The sequence below is a fragment of the Pleurodeles waltl genome, chromosome 2_2 (genome assembly GCF_031143425.1).
Source record: "Pleurodeles waltl isolate 20211129_DDA chromosome 2_2, aPleWal1.hap1.20221129, whole genome shotgun sequence".
NCBI classification, from domain to species: domain Eukaryota; kingdom Metazoa; phylum Chordata; class Amphibia; order Caudata; family Salamandridae; genus Pleurodeles; species Pleurodeles waltl.
Window position 1 is genome coordinate 227,847,372 of NC_090439.1, and position 20,692 is coordinate 227,868,063.

Here is a 20,692-nt window from a genome sequence, read left to right on the forward strand (position 1 = left end):
AACGCCCAAGTAGACCTTTGAATCCAGCTATACCCAATGGGTTAAACCCATTGGATGAAATAGATCTCCTAGTTAAAGAAGTTGAGTCTATGTTAGGTACACGAACAACTCTAGGGGCAACCAATTTAAAGAGAGGCCCCCCTAACGATAGGAAAATCCCAGAGTTATTTAAAAAGAAGGGGTCAAGGGATCCTACAGATACTATAATAGGGGTAGATGGAGACGGGGGCCCGCATAATTGCAAGGGCCCCCTACCGTTACCCACTTATAACATAGCGAGTTCTCCAGTATCCCAGCTGGGTCTCCCACACGTACCACATACACCAACCCTTCTACCATTGACTCCGGTGATCAAGGTGGTCCCTAGCCTATTCTGTACTAATCGTTTTGAACCTCTATTGGTAATAGAGGACTCGCCCGTGCCCACGAGTGTGCCCAAGTGCAAGTCAGTAGTTGGAAAACCCAACCCTAGTGTTATTTCACCGATCCCCCAGCTCGAGCCAGAAGGCAAAGAACCAGCAGCTAGTAGAGACAACCTGGCTACAGTTCTCCAGAGAGTTGATGAAGTTAAGGGACTGGTTTTAGTATTAATAGATCTTATGAAGAGCAATCGTGCTTGTGCTGGACTTTGTAAAGTCTGTGGGGAGGTCAGGGGGGAAGAAGTCTTCCCATTATCTGCCCCACCAATGGGGACGGAGCTAAGGGACAATTGTTGTCTCCCCACTAGAAGGGGGACAGCTCTTCTAGGGAGGGAAGACTACCGTTGTGATCCCAATATCGACAACATGAGACCCAGGAGGTCTACAAATGTACCTAGGCACAGAGACCGTCAAGGTAGTTGGTCAAGTAATCTTACTAGTGACAGGGCCAGAGGTAGGACTAGCAAATTCGACCCACCGGAAACGGTCCAAGACTCCAGCCTTACACAACCCCCCAACAAGTCACATAAGACTCCCTCTAACAACATCACTCTCTCCCGATACAATACTGAGAGTATAGTTAATAAACAACAGGACCTGTTTATAAGTCAGGGAACAAATAAAATCTACTTGACTAATGTTCCAAAACTATCGCCAGGGTTAGCTGAGAATCAAGCTTCCTTGATCAACAAAGTCATACATTGGATACGTTCCCGACGAAGTTGTCTCTCTGTTATTCGTTCTGACATAATATCGGCCAAGAGAAGCAGCATCACAGGGACCAATCTTGACATAATAACTATCTATTTTGAAGACAAGTATATGGTGACACAATTAATGGATTTTGATCGTCGTACCCACTTGGAACATGCAACAACCAGGGAGGGAATTAGACTCATGTTACACCCACAAAATACTGGACAAGCCATGGGACTGGCAGGATCTGATGGTTTAACCAATTCCCGCGGAGATGCTGCACGAAAGGAAGTTAATCCCAGGCTGTTGCCCAATCCTGTATGACTGACTACTGAACTAGTAACTAATGTGACGGCCTGCTCCAAGGCCTTACATTTTACGGGGGATGACAAAACATTATCACCAAACACTTGTAGTACTGACTCGAGTGTGGTAGACGCTGGATGCACACCCGTGGTGACAAACCAAGATAAATGTACATTAGAACTTATGTCATGGAATGTTGCCGGCCTGGCAAAGAAACTAGATGATGGTGAATGGGCCTCTTTTATTAAAAAAACAGACATATGTTTGTTTCAGGAAACTTGGGCGGAGGATGCCACCAATATAGATGGATTTCTCTCATTTAGTGCACCTGCTATACCTCCAGAGAAGGGGAGGGGCCGGGCAAAAGGTGGGCTCTTATTACTTGTTAACAAGAATTTGCAGTGTGACTACAAGCTTTTGGGAATTGATTCTGTAGATCTAAAAGCCATGTGTATTACGTTTAACAGAAGATTATCAATTGTTATTGTTAATGCTTATATACGATCGGTCCCAAATGGCTCCGAGTCCCATACCCTGGCGATTCTGTCTGAATTTGTAGGCAGCCTCCACCCCTCAACTATTCTAATCATAGCTGGAGATTTTAACTGTACCTTCGAGCCTTCTATTCTCACAAGTGGTTTAACTGATGAAGAAGATGAGCAGTGGGGGATCCCACAACTATCTATTACCCAGCCTTGCAAAAAATCTCGGGTGGCCATGCAATTAGCCACATTATGTTTAAATCATGGCCTTAGGGCCTGTAACGGTAGAACTCCATCTGATATGAACAGCGCACCCACTTTTAAAAGGGGCATGTCGACAAGCACTATTGATTACTTCTTGGTAGATGTTAGGTTGTGGCCCCAATTGGTAGATATGAAAATAGAAGTAAGATGTGACAGTGACCATTTCCCCTTGCTCCTTACTCTTTCTGGAGAAACGTTCAGGAGAACACTTAATAACCATGTCACAATCATTCCGCCATCTTGTTGGAACAACAAATTCACCAAGATTACATGGCCAAAAGTGGTGTCCAACCCTCATCATATCAGAGCAATATATCAGATTTTTTTAAATAATTTGGCAGAGTATGAAGACCAGGCAGTGGGGAATATTCCGATTCTCAAAATACATGACAACATGTATACCCAACTACGGTCTTTTTTTTATAAAACAAGGCGGTCAAAGACACATGAAGGGAAAGGGGCAAGCAAGGGATGGTTTGATGAGAGGTGCTCAAAGGCTAAGTCTGGGTTAAGAGTTGCAGTAATGTCTGGTTCCCAGGGGGAAATTAAACAAGCCAGGTCCCTATACAAAGCAACTTTGTCTAATGCTAAAAAGCAGTGGGAGGATTCCCTGTGGCAGGAATTATTAGATGCTTCCAGAGAGAAGAACAATAAGCGTTTCTGGGAGCTTCTGTCTAAAAGAGAAAATGGAGGTAGGAGTTGTCCCAGCAACCATATCCAACCAGAAAGCTGGGTAGAGCATTTTACTACTCTCTATGCCCTACCAGAGGGCCCAATGGACACCAATGTGGCCCACTCTCCAACAGAATTGTTGGAACCAAATTCCCGTATGGCCCCCCAAGTGGAGTCTCAGTGTGTCCCTGAGCGTTGCCTCATTTTTAAAATAGAAGAGACCCTTGAGGCTATAAATAGCCTAAAACCTGGCAAAGCACCTGGACCAGATAAGCTCCCTGGAGATCTTTATAGATCAGAACCACATATCTGGTCCTGGTATATAAATGCCATTTCAAATAGTATAGCGGCAGGGGGGCAAATTCCAGGTACATGGAAGGGGGCAGAGATTATACCCATTTATAAAAAAGGGAATGCTAATCTCCCAGCCAACTACAGGCCAATTAGCCTTATAGACAACCTACAAAAGATCTTTGCAAAACAAATTTTGCAGAGGTTAATCAATTGGGTTGAGGAGTACCAAATCCTTTCCCATCTACAGGCAGGGTTTCGTGCAAAAACAAGCACGATAGACCAGGTTTTTCGATTGGCCATATTGCATTGGAAATATGTACTTGTGGCCAAACAATGCCTGTATGTGGTATTTATAGACCTGCGATCGGCTTTTGATTTGGTCCCAAGAGCCAAACTGTGGGAAGTGCTGGGTAGATTGGGAATCCCAGAGGATCTATTACTCCTGTTAAAACGACTGCATGAGAACACTTATGCCCAAGTGAGGTGGGGTGAACAAGGCGAACTGACAGAACGGATTCCAATCAGAAGAGGAGTTCGCCAAGGCTGCGTGTTAGCCCCCCTACTGTTTACTATATTTATCAACGAAGTAGTAAAGGCTGTGTCCACAGGCCAGAATGATGCCCCTTCCCTGAATACACAAAAAATCCCTATCTTGCTCTTTGCCGATGATTCACTCCTCATTTCCAAGACACCAATGGGGTTGCAGACCCTTGTTGACCGGTTTAACCAATTCTGTAGCGATTATGGGCTGGAGGTTAACATTAACAAAACAAAATTGATGGTCTTATCCAAGGGACCTAGGAAAAGATGTTCCATCCACATTGAGGGAGTACCGCTGAAGGAAGTAAGCTCTATAGATTACTTGGGAGTTAGGTTAACCAGTAAACTACTATGGGAAGAGCAGATTACGAAAAGTGCAGGGCTCCTTCAACATAGAGCCTCATCCATATTGCGTTTTTACCAAAGCTCCTTTACAAAGGTTGTTTCCCCAGCAATAAAAATTTACACGGCTAAGGCTCAAAGTGCAGCCCTGTACGGAGCGGAGGTATGGGGTTACGCTAACTGCAATAAGATCAGTGTGGGGGAAAACAACTTTGCAAGGGCTTTAATTGCATGTCCACGCACTACACCCTTGCTTCCAATATTTCTAGATCTGGGGCTAAGCCGAGTATCAGATCTAGCTACTCTAAGACCTCTCCTTTATTGGATTAGATTATGGACAACCCCCGAACTAGATATATATAAGACCGCATTACTCGATTTACTGAAATGCCAAAATGCTAATACTCTTCCCTGGATTCGCCATGTGGCCCATTGGCTTAGGCTTTTGGGCTTGGGCGACTATTGGGAAAATCCCCACAAATTAGAGAGACGGCACAAAAATGTTTTAAAGTTAACCTACTGGTCTTATGTTAAGGACAACTACATAATCCATAAATCCCATGGTCGCTTAACTAATTCCTTTACTGATACTAAATGGTCCCCAAAGTTTGAATCCTATTTGGATGTGATACCGGACTTGCAAGGCAAGAGCTTATACGCAAGGTTTCGTTTTGGCTCACTGCCCCTGATGTCATTGATTCATAGGTGGGGGTCGATTAATCTTCCCGATACATGCCCTGCCTGTGGCAGTATTTTTGAAACCATTGAGCATTTTATGTTCTTCTGCCCAGCCTATGCGATTCCGCGAACAAAATGGATCCGCAAGATTTGCAGGGACATGGGATTCAAGAATTGCTCCTTGGCTCTACGGGTTCTAAAAAGCCATAATTCAGCTGACGTAATTCTTTCAGTAAGTAAGTATTTAGCAACAGCTTGGCGCATACGTTGCCATCTTCAAAAAGTTATTTAAGGTCTTATCTCTATATAGGTAAGATTTAGAGCCATATGTGCAAATCAAGTTATTTTTTTAATATTTACACCTATTTACAGACATGTATTTATTTATTTACTTAAGAATTATTATATTCTGTTTTATGTGCTTTTATGGTCATTGATGAACTAAGTTGAAGATGATCTGGATAAAGTGGGTTGGATAGGGCTCGGAATAGATTTTTCAGACATTATGTAGGTAATCATTATGTGTTTCTGCCATTTTAACACTAGTTTTAGCCATAAAGAGCTATTTTTTATGCATCTGTCTGGCACTCGTGCCATTTTAACATGAATCCGATAACCATTTTAAGTTAATATATAAACTTTTTATCACTGTGTCTTAACGACTTGACAGTGCTTAAATTTGCCAAATGATTGTGCCGGTAGTAGGCTCTCTTTGTTAAAGTATGCCATCTAAATTATTAAGGAATTATATTATTATGTAACATCAAATCAGCACTTTAAATTTTTACATCTTGGGTCGGATAGTTTGTATTTATCTTGATGATGATACCATCTGGGAAATATGTATTTTGAAATCACCCCATATTGTTTTAAGAGTTTTAAATATTTGTACTATTTTAACGTTATGAAGTAATTGTCTCAGAAACCCTGGTATCTAAATGTTAAGTTATGTATCGGGATCAATGGTGGATTATAGTAGGCCATTGCCTATAGAAGCTTTTCCTATTCTAAACCTTACTATTTCCAGCCAGTGTAAAAGTATAATGAAGAAAACGTACTTTTTTTGTACAATTTAATATGTAACTTTTATGACCTATGGTCGAATAAAGTATATGATGATGATGATGATCAGGGGTCCAGATAGCCCTCATGTTTTTTTTTTGGTTTGCAAGTAGTAGGTTGGGCAGGTACAAGTCTCACATTACATTTAGCATATGATTGGATATAACAGACAGAAATTGACCGTTTATGAAATAAAGCAATTGCGACATTCAATACTTTTATTTAACGTTGTCGAGTTTAGTAATCTGTCGGTTGTGCCTTGTTGCCATCCATACTCTCCTACAGTCCCAATGTAAACTGGAGTATAAAACAACTTGAACTGTGGTATGTGGTGGTGGTTTTCCATAGTGTATCTAGTGAGTAGCAATCTTTTGTGGAGGACGTGATGTAGAGGGAGGAATGGGGAGCAGCAACTCGAAAGCTGTTCCTTCTGGTAGGACCCAAAGTTATGGATGAATATTTTGGTACTGTGTTGCATTACTCTGTGTGCTATTATTGCGTGAAGGGGAACTCCAGCTACCTGTGCATGTCTGGTATGCATGATAAAAGGACTTTTGTGATTGTAGGGGAGCATGGAGCCCGCTAGGGTGATTCCGAGTTGGATTGTGCCTCTACACTCTCCAGTTATCCCTGTCAATCTGAGGGTCTGACTAGTGATGTACCTCGTGCCCTGGCAGTCAATAACATCTGTTGCTCTGCTAGTATTGCGGCATGCAAATCTGATATCCACAATCTGGTGTTCGGGCAGTAGCAGATTTCCAGTACATGGCTAGTTTACGTTTCGCCAGCACTAATGCTAAGTCAATGAGTTTGTGCAGGAGGTGACCCTCAGGATATAGTGTAGCCCCTCCTTTTGAAGTTGGGTATCCACCACTGTGGAGAAAAACCCAGTTATATCCTCCCAGTGAGGGCCGAGCTGAGGGCAGGTTCATACCATATGTATAGAGACTGCTGCTTGCGCTTGACAATGTATACATGTGTCTGCTACCCCTGGGTATATCCATGCTAAGCGCTCCATGGTGCGGTAGGGATGGTGTAGGTAATTGAACCATGTATATATTTCAGCCTGGCATTGGTAGAGATGATTTTTGGTACTGACAAGCTCTGTGTCCATTGTTTGTTCGTGAGCATTGTGTTTAGGGCTGCGTCCCAAAAATATCTGAATACGTGCAAGGGTTGCTCTCTATCCACACTTAAGGAGCGATACAGGTTGGCGACAACCTTCTGCGCTTACCCATGCGTCAGCAGCACCTGGAGCAATAATGATGTCTTTGGTTCGTTGTGTGTTTTTGTGCCAGAACTGGTTTAGATAATGTGTGAGTGTGGAGCAAGTTAAAAAGAACACAGTTTTATGCTGTAATGTTCGATCAGGCTCTCAAATGTACTTAACTATCCGGTCTGTAAAGAGGTTGCCACATTAGGTGAGGCCCGTCTCTGCCCAAGAGGCTGAGCCTAGGTATGAGTGTAGCCCTGAGCAACCCGGCATTACCCAAAGGGATAACCCCGGAGCATATGGTGGGCAGGAGAGTTTCATGAGTGTATATGTGGTCCAGCACATCTTGCCCACCCGCATTTGGACATTATTATCCACCGTATGTGTTGCTCCATTTGGCCCTAAGAGCCATCTAAATATATGTGTGGGTGTAGTCTCACCTCCGGCTAACTCTACAATTCGATCTGGTTCTGGCCTTCCACCCATTGGATATGCCACTGGAGTTGAGTGGCCGCATAGTAATATTCGTAGTTTGTGGCACCCATCCCTCTTGGTATAGCGGGGTGTATCAGATAGTACTCATGTTGCTGGAATGTGTTGCACAAATCAAAACAAGCTTGCCAAGCCCCTCTTAAGAGATGTTTCCTTGCAAGTAAAAACAAACTCGATTTAAGAAAGTTGAGGAGGGCATTGACACCAATAAACCTATTAAAACATCTTTTTGATTCTGATTACCTCAGATTCAACTATATCAGTAGTGGTACTGTGCCAACAAGAATCGTATTTCCAATCTGTAACGCTAGAGACTCCTTCAGGGTGTGTATCAAACACTACTTCTTTTTTGCAGCTTAAAAAAGAAAACAAATCGATAAATTGTCAGCTTCAGAAAAAGGAAAAGAGGAAACAAAGAAGAATCTCTAAACAAACGTCCTCAGAAAGTCCACTTGGAATTACACAGAGTCACAGGATGTAGCAATTGGTAAAGAGAACAGTACCAGTTTGGGGAACTATGTTGAAACGTCAAATACCTTAAAGTCTTATGTTGACTCTTCTCTTGTGTTGGTACCATATGAACACTCCTTTCAGAATGGTTTAGTTGTTTAAAATGCCATAAAGTGTCCTTAATCTTTTGGCTAAAACGTTTGCCTGTTCTTATGTTTTTAATCTAATATAATTAAGGGGAAGTCGCTAATGGGAAAAACGTTACTGCAGTTTGTTCAATTTGTAACATCAATGTTATATTCTATTGCTTTATTTGATCAAGATGTAATTTTTAATAAGTCTTTTCTATTATTGTGTTTTATGGACAAAAAAGAATTGAAGATGGTGCAAAGCAGCAATATCTCTCCAGTGAATATTATCAATTCTCACATGATTAACAAATCAAAAGTGATATTTCAGTCTATGGTGATGTCAGTCTAAGTTTGCAAAACATTCATTATTTTAACTGTAGGGGGATTAATGTAATTCCTGTATATCTTGATAGTAGTGGTAAGAGCTCCCATGAAAAGGGAATCCACTCCCTAATAGCTGGAAAACCTTGATCACCTATTAGTATCCCTGTGGAAAGGCGGGAGACAAGTTTCTTGGCTGGAGTCAGTAGAGGCAGAGGGAGAAGGGTATCCTTACAAAAATTGAAGAGGAGTTGAGAAGTTGGAGTTGGTTGTCTGGGACACTTAAAATTAATTGTGGTTGGGATGCACGGTTAATAGGGTCAGGTAATACTTGCTTAAAAGTGGTTTTCTTGAATGCTGCTGGTTTATTGAACTATCCTGATAAAATGAATGTCTTAAATAATTTAAAAGCTGATGTGATCTGCATCAATGAAACTTAGTGTACAAATGATTGTGTGCTGGATAGACACATTGTGCTCATTTGCAAAGCTGTCCCCTCTAGGAGGAGCAATGCCAGGGGCAGGGTAGCCACTCTTTTGACTAATAATCTTGCCTGGAACTATTGTAGCTTTACAGATCCTTTGAATTGCTTCCAGGCAGTACAACATTTCCAGGGTGCAGGCAAGTGTGCAGAAGAGTATGCTTTATTGATAAATGAATATATTCCTCCGGGGCCACAAACAATGCCCTTCTCGCCGCTGTCTTCTTTTTCATACTTAAGGTGGCAGAGCAGGAAGATGAGAAACAGATTTTTTTAGTCGCCTATCTAAATTGTAAAGTATATAATTATGCAATCAGCCTGTTTACTGATTTAGAAAATGAAGAGGTTTTAAACGTTACCACTGTGTGCTTCCTGACAAGTGTGAAAACTGTTAAAGAGGTTTCTTACTCCTGGACCTGCTTTAAAAAAAATGAATGTAAAATAGAGAATAGCAGAATTTAATTTGACTCCTTGGCTCATTTTACTTATCACATGGTTTCCGGGAAGTCTATAATTGATTACCTTATACCATCTTACTTTGTATTTAAGACAGTTTTGTAAATCACCATTATTAATGACTCTCTTAGTGATCATAAGGCAGTCTGCCTTTTGATAGAGTTTTGTTACTCATGGGTGGGTCCATTGAAACTTATTAGGGATACAACAAGGTTTGGGAAGACTCCAGCTAGAACTCATTGGAGGCTGATACTGATTAATAGATTAAAAGGGCTGTTAGAAGGGGTTATGAACAACAGGGAATCGTGGAATATGGATTTACCTTTTATATTTTCTCAGACCATGAGACAGTTTGTCAGTCAGGGCGTTCAAAGACAGAACTCTGCCTATTTTAAGTCCACTCACCAGCCACTCTCTGCCTTAAATAACGTCCTAAATAGATTCGTCAGAATGCAGTTCTCGTCCTCTTCAGTAGAAAGAGGGACACAAACAACTCCCCTAAATAGAAGAAGGAAATGATTAAAGGAGAGGGTGAAAAATTATGAATATGACTGCAAATGGATAGAAAACAGGGAGGGAGCCTTCCGTAATTATATACGAGAAAATGCTGGGAAATTACTTCAAATTGCTGTGAAACGAGAGTGAGGCCTCACCCCATTCTTATAAAAGAAGAACAGTGGAGTAGATATATTTCTGAGTTATATGTGGAAAATGAGGGTGAGGTTCTATACATCCAAGAGGCTCTTCCTTGCTCAAGTATGGAACAAGCAGCTTATAGCCCTTTATCAACTGTGCAGATCGAGAACCTTTATTTGATCATTTAGAAACTCAAGAGCATGAAGTCACGATCCCTGATATAGAAAGAGAGACTAAACTTTGGGCAAACATTTTGGCTACTATTTTTGAACACTGTTACTCCACAGCTCTAGTTCCCCCCATCATGATGGGGAGTGTTATAGTTCCATTACATTAAAAGGGGAGCTGTAACTTACCACATAACTATTGACAAATTGCTCTCCTAGACGCAGTAGGAAAAACCTTTGCAAAAAGTATTCTGGAATAGTTACACTTGTGGGTGGAAGCCAAAAGAATTATCTCACTGGAGAAATGTGGCTTTAGGAAAAATCATTCCCAGTTAGATAATATCTCTGATCTTCAACTGCTATTTGTGGTCTTGGACTTCGCACTGAAGGGCTTAACTAGTCGATTAATGGCTCATCAGAAATTTGCGAGTACACCTTTTGTTGCAAGTGCAGTGCCGAACATTCAAGAAGACGAGAAGGCAGGTTTCACGATGTACGTCTCTGTATTTATTCAGGAAACGAAGTAGGTTCCCCGGGAGGTAGGCATCCCAACCTCCAACTCACACGGCAAACACGAACCGTCTTCGAACCTATTCTCGAATCTCCACACCATGTCATACACCAACATTCCTCCTCCACACATCCCCATTTCAAAGAACACTCGATCTCACACATTCCTATTACGCACATCACCATTCTAAATAACACAGGATATGTTCTAAAGACCACAGGATATAACACCTCTCCCTCCCTTAATAATAACAAAATAATAATAAAACAATAATAATAATAACAAACACAGATTCTTCACATGAGATGATAGTCCTTGAGATGCGAAGGCAGCTTGACAGTTCTGTTTGATCTTCTTGCTCTCCAACTCCTGGACAAGTCATCAGAAAAATCCTCGGATTTCTTCAGGCTTGAGTCTTTTGAGGAATTACAACAGTCACTCCTATGTAATCCGTCTTTCTCGAGGATACTGCGATCACCACGATACTTGACAACTCTACTAAGATTCCAGATTCTATCATCATCCGTTTTTATGACATTGGTTAATAGTTTTACAACCTTCATAGGGCCAGAGAGTTTCTTTTTGATGACAGGATTCTTGACCAGGACCCAATCATCTACATTAATCACAGTTTTCTTGACTGCATTCGATCTATCAAAATTAAGTTCGCATTTTCGCCTTCCTCACTCGCTCCTTATCCATCCAACTCCCACTCAGTACTGTTCTACCTTTGTCACCAAGGAGGTTATTGACCCAACTGGGTTCCAATGTGGTGTTACCACGTCTACCCCGAAACAAGGTGAAAGGTGTCTGGCCTGTAGACGAGTGTGGAGTGTGCCTATACACATTAACCTTTCTCAATACCTCCTCCCTCCAATCCAGATTACACTCTTTAGCAATCAAAATAGTTTCTTTGAGAACTCGATTGAATCGTTTACCATGCCATTGCATTCGGGATGGTATAAAGCGCAGAGTTTGTGCTTAATACCACACCTAGTCAAAAAATCATTCATCTCTCCGGAAACCAACTGTACTCCGTTGTCTGTGAGTAGGGTAGAGGGTATTCCTCCTCTAAAAATCAAAACTTTCAAAAAACTTATCACCTTACAAGTCTCAATGCTTTTAGTAAATTGGACCTCAGTCCACCTGGAAAACATGTCAACCACAACAATCACGTATTCAGCCATATTGCCACCATATATAGGACCTGAGATGTCTAAAGCAATATCTTCCCATGGACCTTTAGGAGTATTCCTAGTCACCATTGGTTGAATTTTTGGTTTCATGGCTTTGTCACTAACAGCACATCGTAAGCAATCTCTCACCACCCTCTCAGATTGAATATCCATACCCGGCCACCAGTATGAAGACCGTAATCTCTCCTTGGTCTTCGAGATACCCATGTGACTGTCATGAGCCTGGTTTATCAATAGATCGCTACCTTTTGAGGGAGGAACCAATCTCGTACCCCTCAGCAGCAGATCATGATCAACCGCTAATTTGTTCCTTATATTCCAAAATCCAGCACTCTCACTACTACCTTGGTCTTTCATATTCCACCCATCTCGTAGCAACTTGATGACTTCTGACAATACCACATCGGTTAAGGTTTCTTCACGCCATTTTGCTTCCGGGATTATCTCAAAATCAATCCCACATACTTGATCAAAACCTTCCATACTATCCTTGAAAGTCTCATTTTCCTGGATATTGGGTTCTGGGGGAACTAATCTAGATAACACGTCAGCTGACAGGTTGCAAGACCCAGGAACATATTCCACAACAAAATCATAGTCCTGTAGACCTACAATCCATTTGGTGATTCTAGCAGAGACCGCTTCAATACCTTTAGAATAAAAGACCTGACATAAAGGCTTGTGGTCTGACCTCACAATGAATGAGCCTCCCCATAACAACTTCTTCAGTTTCTTAATGGCCCAGAAAACATCGAGAGCCTCCCTCTCAATAACAGAGTACTTGGTTTCCGCACCTTTCAAACTCCTAGATATGAACGCAATAGTGTTATCAGGATTGAGATCTCCCTCTTGTAGAACAGCTCCTAAGCCTTTACTACTGGCATCAGTAGTCAAAATGGAATGAAGATTAGGATTGACATTTTTCAAGGAGGGTGCCTTAGAGAAAGACTCCTTTACGTCACAAAATTCTTTCTCACATACATCATTCCACTGAAATTCAGCTCCCTTCTTTAATAAACTCCTCATGTTGAAGCATGAACTGGCAAAATTCTTGATAAACTTGCTGTAATATTCAGCCATGCCCAGAAAACGCATTAATTCCTCTTTTGACGTTGGGGATGATAAACATCGAATAGCGTCAACTAGATCCTTTTTTGGCGACACCCCCTGACCTGAAATGGTGTGTCCTAAATAATCGATAGTATCTACCCCAAACCTGCACTTTTCAGCTTTTATGGTTAAGCCATTTACTGCCAATTTGTTTAGAACTTCTTTAAGTCTCTTAGCATGTTCAATACCATCCCAGCCAAAAACTAGAATATTGTCCTGATATACACACACACCACATATACCCTTAAGAACACGCTCCATTAACCTCTGAAAGATGGAGGCAGCAGAAATCAACCCAAATGGAAGTCGTACGAATCTGAAAGTACCATACGGTGTAATAAAAGCTGTGAAGTTTCTACATGATTCATCAAGTTCAACTTGGTGATAGGCCGAAGTGAGATCAATAGTAGAAAACACTTTAGCTCCAGATACCATAGAAAGTAACTCAGAAATATTGGGGAGTGGGTATCTATCAACGAGAACACATTTGTTGAGCCTACGAAGGTCCACACACAATCTAATCTTGCCGTTGGCTTTCTTGGCAATGACGATGGGAGCTAACCATTCCGTTCCTTCCACCTCTTCAATTACACCTTGGTCTTTTAGTTTAGTTAGCTCAGCCTGAAGATCATCCCTTACAGAGAAAGGAACATTTTGAACCTTACTGCAGAAAGGAATGGACCCAGGAAGCAATTTAATCTGGTGTCTGTATCCTTTCATACAGCCAATTTTGTCACTGAAAAGGCCATTGAACTCATGATGAAGAGACGTCACCAAATCAGAGCTTGACAAGGAGTTTCCCACTTCACCAACACATGGCTGTTCTTTAAGGACAGTAGGAGGAGAACTGTTAGGATCAAGGATGACACCCAAATCTTTTTGATGGCACCAACTAATTATGCTGTCTCCCTTTTTTGAAACATAGATTTTGCCAGAGACATAACATTGACTATATTCAAGTACACCTAGAAAGTAGCTGTGTAGGTCTATAGGTTCTCCCCCATATGCACAAGGTCTGATATCAGGTTTCAGTAATTGTATTTTGTCTTTTAGATGTTCCTGATAAAATTGGTTGGAAATTATCGTGATTTTGGCTCCTGAATCGAAGAGCATTAAGGTTTTAGACCCTTTGACAAAAACATAATCTAAAGAACCTTTTGCGCCACTGCCGGATACTTGCAAAATAATCTGACCACACTGAAAATCATCTCCATCCTCACCTCCTACTACGTGATCATCAACAGAGTTCACAGACTGTTTAGTCTTGATTACACACCGAAGAAAAGTGACCTTTCTTCTTGCAGAACGAACAAGAACTGTTAAGAGCAGGACACACTCTGTCGTTTGCAAAGTGACCATCTTTGCCACACCTATAGCATGTTTTCTTTTTGGGAAGGCTTTGAGAAAATCCCCTACTGGTATTATTAAATGTTTTAGGTTTTTTGTCATTTATCACGGAAACCTCATTAGAACCGTGCTTTTTCATAACTTCAACACATTTAAGGGAGTGTTCGATTCTTTTAGCAAGGGAAATCACTTCATCAAGATGGGGGTCATCTAACAACCACAATTCATCACGTACTTTGTCAATTTTACATCCCTGCATAAATTGATTGTAAATGCGTTCATCGAGAGATGAACCAAATCTGCAAGAGGAGGCCAAACGTCTCAAGTCAGTAATATAGTTCTCAATAGTTTCCCCTTCATGCTGTAGTCTCTTCCCAAAATAATACCTTTCTAAAATGGCACTAACTTTAGGTAGGTAATGAAGATCTAGTTTCCTAATACAAGTTTCAAATTTGTTTAAATTGATGGATTCATTATCAGGGATGTCAGGAAGGTGATCAAAAACCTCCTGGCCTTCCGTACCTAGACAGTGAAGCAATAAGGCAGTTCTTCTTTCCGTACTAAGAGACGTTCCACGAACTCTGACATATCTCTCGAACACTTTCTTCCACTTACTCCACTTGATGGGTGGATCACCGGGAGTGTAAAGGAAGAAAGGGGGAGCAGCAACATTCTGCATTATGAGAAGAATGGATAAAATGCGTGCCTGTCGCAGTGAAATAAGGCAACAGGCTGAGAGAGGTGAGTGGCACTGTTCGTAAAAAGGACAGGCTGCGCAGGGATGAAGAGGAAATGCGTGCCTATCGCAGTGTTGAGTTGATTCCGAAGTCAATGTAACTTTGTTTGAAGCTGCAGTTGCGTGCCTATCGCAGTAGAGAAGTGTAACACTGTTCGTGAAAAGGACAGGCTGTGCAAGAGCGGAGCAACACAACAGGAAATGAAGTGCAAAAGTGTGCCTGTCGCAGTGTTGAGTTGATTTCCAGGTTAATGTAATTCTGCTTGAAAGTAAAGGAGTCGCAACAAGTAGTCACAAGTAGAAAAGATTCGTATAAATGCGATGGTTGCTCTAGCAACAGGACGCTCAGAGCAGTAGATGCATAGGCTGGTTGTCAGGGCAACAGGAGGCGCGTGTGCCGGTTGTCAGGGCAACGGGCCGGGCCGCTCTCTGTTAATGTTTGCTTGAAATATAAACACAATGGTTGTCCTGGATACAGGCCGCGATAGGCTAACGTGAGGGTTGCCCCGGAAACAGGAAGGCTTGAGCATAAGGCTTGACGCTCAAGCGAAGTAAGAGGCCGTAGAGAGAGAAAAAAAAAAAATGTGAAAAAAAAGTGAGGAAAAATCGAAAGTCTATTCAAGAAGTTACTCACTGTGAAGGGCTTGAGAAAAATGAAACATGATAACTGAAAACTGGAGGCAGGATGCTTCCCCGAAGGCGAGTAGATAAGTCCCTCGTCGCCAGTGTTGCAAGTGCAGTGCCGAAAATTCAAGAAGACGAGAAGGCAGGTTTCACGATGTACATCTCGGTATTTATTCAGGAAAAGAAGTAGGTTCCCCGGGAGGGAAGCATCCCAACCTCCAACTCACATGGCAAACACAAACCGTCTTCGAACCTATTCTCGAATCTCCACACCATGTCATACACCAACATTTCTTCCCCACCATCCCCATTCCAAAGAACACTCGATCTCACACATTCCTATTACGTACATCACCATTCTAAATAACAAAGGATATATTCTAAAGACCACAGGATATAACACCTTTTCTGCGAGTTAATGTTTCCAAAAGTAAGATTTTGATATTCAAAGATTCAGAGTTTCAGAAATACCAAAACTATGGTTGGCACCTTGGTGTGAAAAAAAATGGAGGTTGTGAAATCCTATACTTTTTGGGGGAAATTTTTGGTAGCAGCTTGATGGTTAGTTTCCTTGGAGAACTAGTTATGTGGTGATTAATGGTCATGGTGGTAGTTTGAGTTGGGATTAGTGATCTGATTCTGATCACATCTCCCATAGTATTAGTAAGGCCAAAGCGTAGGCCAGCGATCTAAAGGCCTTTTATAATGTGGTGGAGAGATGGCACTTTGTGCACCTATTTTCAGTATATAGTATCAAAATCTCTCCAACCCTACTGATTGCAGTCTCATTTAACAGAGTGAGAATGGGACTTTTTAGGTGAGATAGAAGGGCTAATTATGAGGAAACTGTATGGTTTTAACACTCATGCAGCGATCTCTGCAATTAGTTTCGACTTTGTGTTAAAGAGTGATTTTGTACAAGACCTCCAGGCAGTCCCTCTTGGGGTCATCAGCTGATAACGAGTGAGGTAATGTCTTTAAGGCAACCTTATGCCCATAGGGAGCTTTGAAATAAAATAAAAATCTCAGTTTTACATAAATTGTACTTATGCTTTAGGTATGTGGACTTGAATGAGGACCTTTTATACTTCTGGCCTCAGCAACGGTTAAAAGCTTTTATCAAGCATTCTTCTTTTAACCTAAGCTTTCGCCTGGATTCGGATTATTGTGGGAAACATTGCAAATTTAAAGTGATATTGAATTCCGCTATTCTGGGAAAGCCACAGCAGTATTTAACTTGGAATATTGATCATGGTGTTAGACGTTTTTGGTCCCTTTTGCCTTTGATATTCTGCTATTAAAAGTTTTAACTGCTAGTTGGTTACGTTTGCCCAGCAAGGATATGGTATGTAATTTTGGTAACTATAGTGCGCAAGATTTAAAACATGTATTATTTATTTGCCCTGCACTACTCCTCCATTTACCGTAATTTGTTGAACTCTCTGTTGTTTAAATATCAGGTCCGAACAACTGATGAAGACGTAAATTTATTATTCTTTTCCCCTAATGAAATGTTTTGTGCACAAGTTTACATTTTTTTTAATGCTTTTTACATCTGTATTGAATATGAGGTCGTTGTTATCCCTACTACCCTTTTCCTCATATGAAATGTCTTGCATGTGAGTTCCTTTAAATATATTAAATATGATGTCTTAGCCATTATTTATCAACTGCTCATCTTTTAAAAAAATATATAATTGTATTTATTCTTGTACAAAATGTAGGTATCTTGTGATGTTTATTATTGATCCTGTGGACCTCGGATCTTGAAATAAATTTGACTTGATATAAACTTGATTTGATCCGCACATGAAGATAGTTTGTCATCTGGAATCATCAGCATAGGAGTGTTTTACCAAGTTATCCCAGAACAAGTAAACTGGTGCTAACATTGACATTATTTTAATATAGAGCCATCTGTCCAGACTTTTTTGTTGGAGAAGAGCCATGGACTCCTTCAAATGACTGGGCTACCTTTAACAAATGGTTAGAAACTCGACAACCAAGGCGAACTGACAAGTAAGTTGAATGTTAAATTATGTTTTAACTTAATCTAACAAGAATGGTGAAAATATTCCACTTTGTTTCAGAAAAGTGTAGGGTGAAAGAGCCCTCAGTGGGAAGGTTTCTAGTTTGAATAACATTAACAGGAAGATGAATATTAAATAGTTACATGCTGTTTTTGATTCCCTCAAAAAGCAGTGTTGAATTTGGTTTAATTGAGAGGGGATATCCAGCTAAGACCAGAGCACTTCGATACAAGAAACATATATCTAAATATTTGCTTGTCAAGTTGTAATGGGTTTGAAACCAGTCCTAAAAAAAACAGTGATCTTCTTTGTTGTACACTTCATAGTTTTATTCCTGTCAGCAATGGCCATTTGTAACTGGTTCGTTCATACACAGCAAACAGTAATAGCCTTTGAAAATAAATTATTTCATTAATAGCCAACACGTGGTTCGTCACACAGTGACTTTTTCAAGGCCGAGACGTCGAGAAAGTTGTGTCCATGTGTTAAGCAGGTCAGTCATATGAGAAAGCTGTGTCTACTCTAAAGAATAGACTTACAATTGCAAATAGTCCAAAAAGTTGTCTCCTCTAGCGAATCTCCAGGGAAAATAAATCACCAAAAGTTACCAAAATTGTACAGCAGGAGTAAAGAATCGCGGGACCGTGATACGTCCTTGTGCTTGTAATTGATCCATCAGTTCGCAGTGTCCTCACCCAGTGTGTTGAGGGGATAACTGGCATGTACACTTTTGAAATACCAGGATGGTCTCATGATGTGCTTGTGCAAAGCCTTGCTGCTAATGTTCCTAATGTGAGCAAGCAGTTGGTTAGGTGGGTGGACGGTAGAGTCTGTGTCCTGTGAGGCAAATGTTCTGAAAGTTGGAGAGAGAGTTTGAGATGAGATGCTGAATTAGAGGGGATCTTTCAGGAGGCTGGTGCACAGCACCATGGCTGGGGCATCCATGAGGAAACCACTGGCGGGAATGAATCTTCCCAGAGTAGATAAGAACCTGAGAAGAATTCTAAAAGGTTATAGGTAGGTACTACGTTTTTTATGAGTTGCTGAGGGGTGATCACTTGGTGTGTACGTCTTAGGACCCTTAGAGATTGCCAGTGTCTGAGACGTTTCCAAGCATTCTACCCATTACCTTTGTGGTTTCCTGAGTTTATCTCATAGTATAACCTGGTCCATTTCTTTCCTTTCTTATATCTGGTATTAGATGCAGTGCTGAGGGTTCTGGAAAGTGGGTCAGCCCTGCATGTACCCAGGTCAATCCACTACCTCCACTGTCACTAGGCCTGGCAGCCTGCAAGAACAGAATCAACATGTCCTAGGGTAGTTGCCTTTGGTAGCCCAGTCCCAATGATGGCTGACTGGGACATGAACGAGAGATTCCTCATTAGTGACTGAAAGGCTTGCATCACCTCTCTCATGTGAAGGTGTCATTTCCACTAGTTGATGAATATAACAAAAGTTAGGGATGCCACAGGGACTAATATTTGAAAAGCCTAATAAGGCCAGTGAAAATAGGAACCCAGGGAATCTGGTGACTTAATGTTAGGGTAGGGGGTGGCCCAAACTTTTGGATGGATGTGAGACCTCTTGTATCATTACCTTAGTCTGCGTCTTGTGAAATCAGTAACTAAGAACAACAAAATTAAAAATATTCACCGATACCCTTGTTCCAGATTGAGGTCAGTCAAGCACCTTCTGAAGGTGTATGAGACAAAGTAATTGGTTTGGCCTTGGATTAGGGTTTTGGAATACTAGGAATAATAGCACGATTTGAAACAGATTTTAAAAAAATGCCTTTTGGTGTCCCGAAGTCTCCTTATGCTCATTTCGACCTGAGGATGCAGTTAGTCTAGGATAAGGCTAAATGCTGGCAGTTATGGATGTCTCTATAATCCACGTCTAGGAGAGCTCTTAATCAACACACACTGAGGCAGGTTTTGGCACAAACAGCAACCCCAAATACTGACCCATGGTAAGTTGAAGTTGAGAACTTATTGTGAAACCACAGGGGTGTTTGAGACAAGCCATATGAAGTTTGCCAGGGAGTTACACTACTGCGTGAAAGAGAATTAAATAGGTGAATGGAAGACCTCTTCATCAGTGCTGGCCTCTATTTACCTATGTACTCAGACTGGTCCAGAACACTACCACCTTGAAGTTCGGATTGGCTGCATTTGTAGTTTGATAACATACTTAAAGCTATCTAAACTACCTTTAAGCATTACATTTTGGGCAAAACTAGATCAGCACTTTGTTGTATGTTCGTGGTACAGGAGAACAATTGAAACCTGCCGGCATTTGTTATTATGTCCTTTATATACAGAAATAAGGACTGCTTCCTAGCCATGCTCTATGTTGTTGGCTGGACGATCCATGGGCTTTGCCATAAAAGTGAAGAATGAGAAGGAAAATATTTGGGGAACTAGGTTCATCATAAACTGCAAAAATACTAAACATTAAACCTCATGGGGACAGTTTGAAGCTTTCCTTTTGCAAATTTGTATTGCGCATCTTTTCTTTTTTAATACCTTTATTGTGGGATTTTGCATTATTACAGCATAATGATAATGGAGTACAGGAGGTAACAAAGTACATAATATCAACATTTGACTTGCTGCCCATTATACCTACATCCATTGTCAACAGAGATGACAAATTTCCATAGGCAAGGAATGTACCTTACGACGATGAATACGAGGTCAGAAATCACACATGCACTCGCCTCAAAAATGTCATGCCTGGAGTCCAGATCCCTACAAAGACATGTGCAGGTGGTCTCTGACCTCGGGACTGGTGGCTGAATCAGACCCATCATTATTTTCCCCATGTGTTTGAAACCATTCCAGTATTAACAGGGGCACAGCTTGGTCAGTAAGACTGGGGGGGTGAGCTTCAGATTTTCTGACAATCACGCTGGCATATCATGTTCATTATTATTTGAGAAGCTGCATTTAAGGAAAACTTAAGGGCCAATGGAAAGGGAAAAGGGCCGGATTCACAAGGGTAAACTTAGATGTTTGGTCTAAACTTAGACCATAC

At 41.2% G+C, this 20,692-nt stretch overlaps 1 protein-coding gene across 1 annotated transcript in view; it reads left to right on the plus strand.

The window, feature by feature from the left end:
* Positions 1 to 20,692, plus strand: part of CMBL (carboxymethylenebutenolidase homolog) — a 707,337-nt gene that overhangs the window by 236,082 nt on the left and 450,563 nt on the right. The window contains exon 3 of the mRNA XM_069219697.1: positions 17,538 to 17,645. Within this exon, the coding sequence (XP_069075798.1) occupies positions 17,538 to 17,645 (108 nt within the window). The remainder of the gene's footprint in view (positions 1 to 17,537; positions 17,646 to 20,692) is intronic.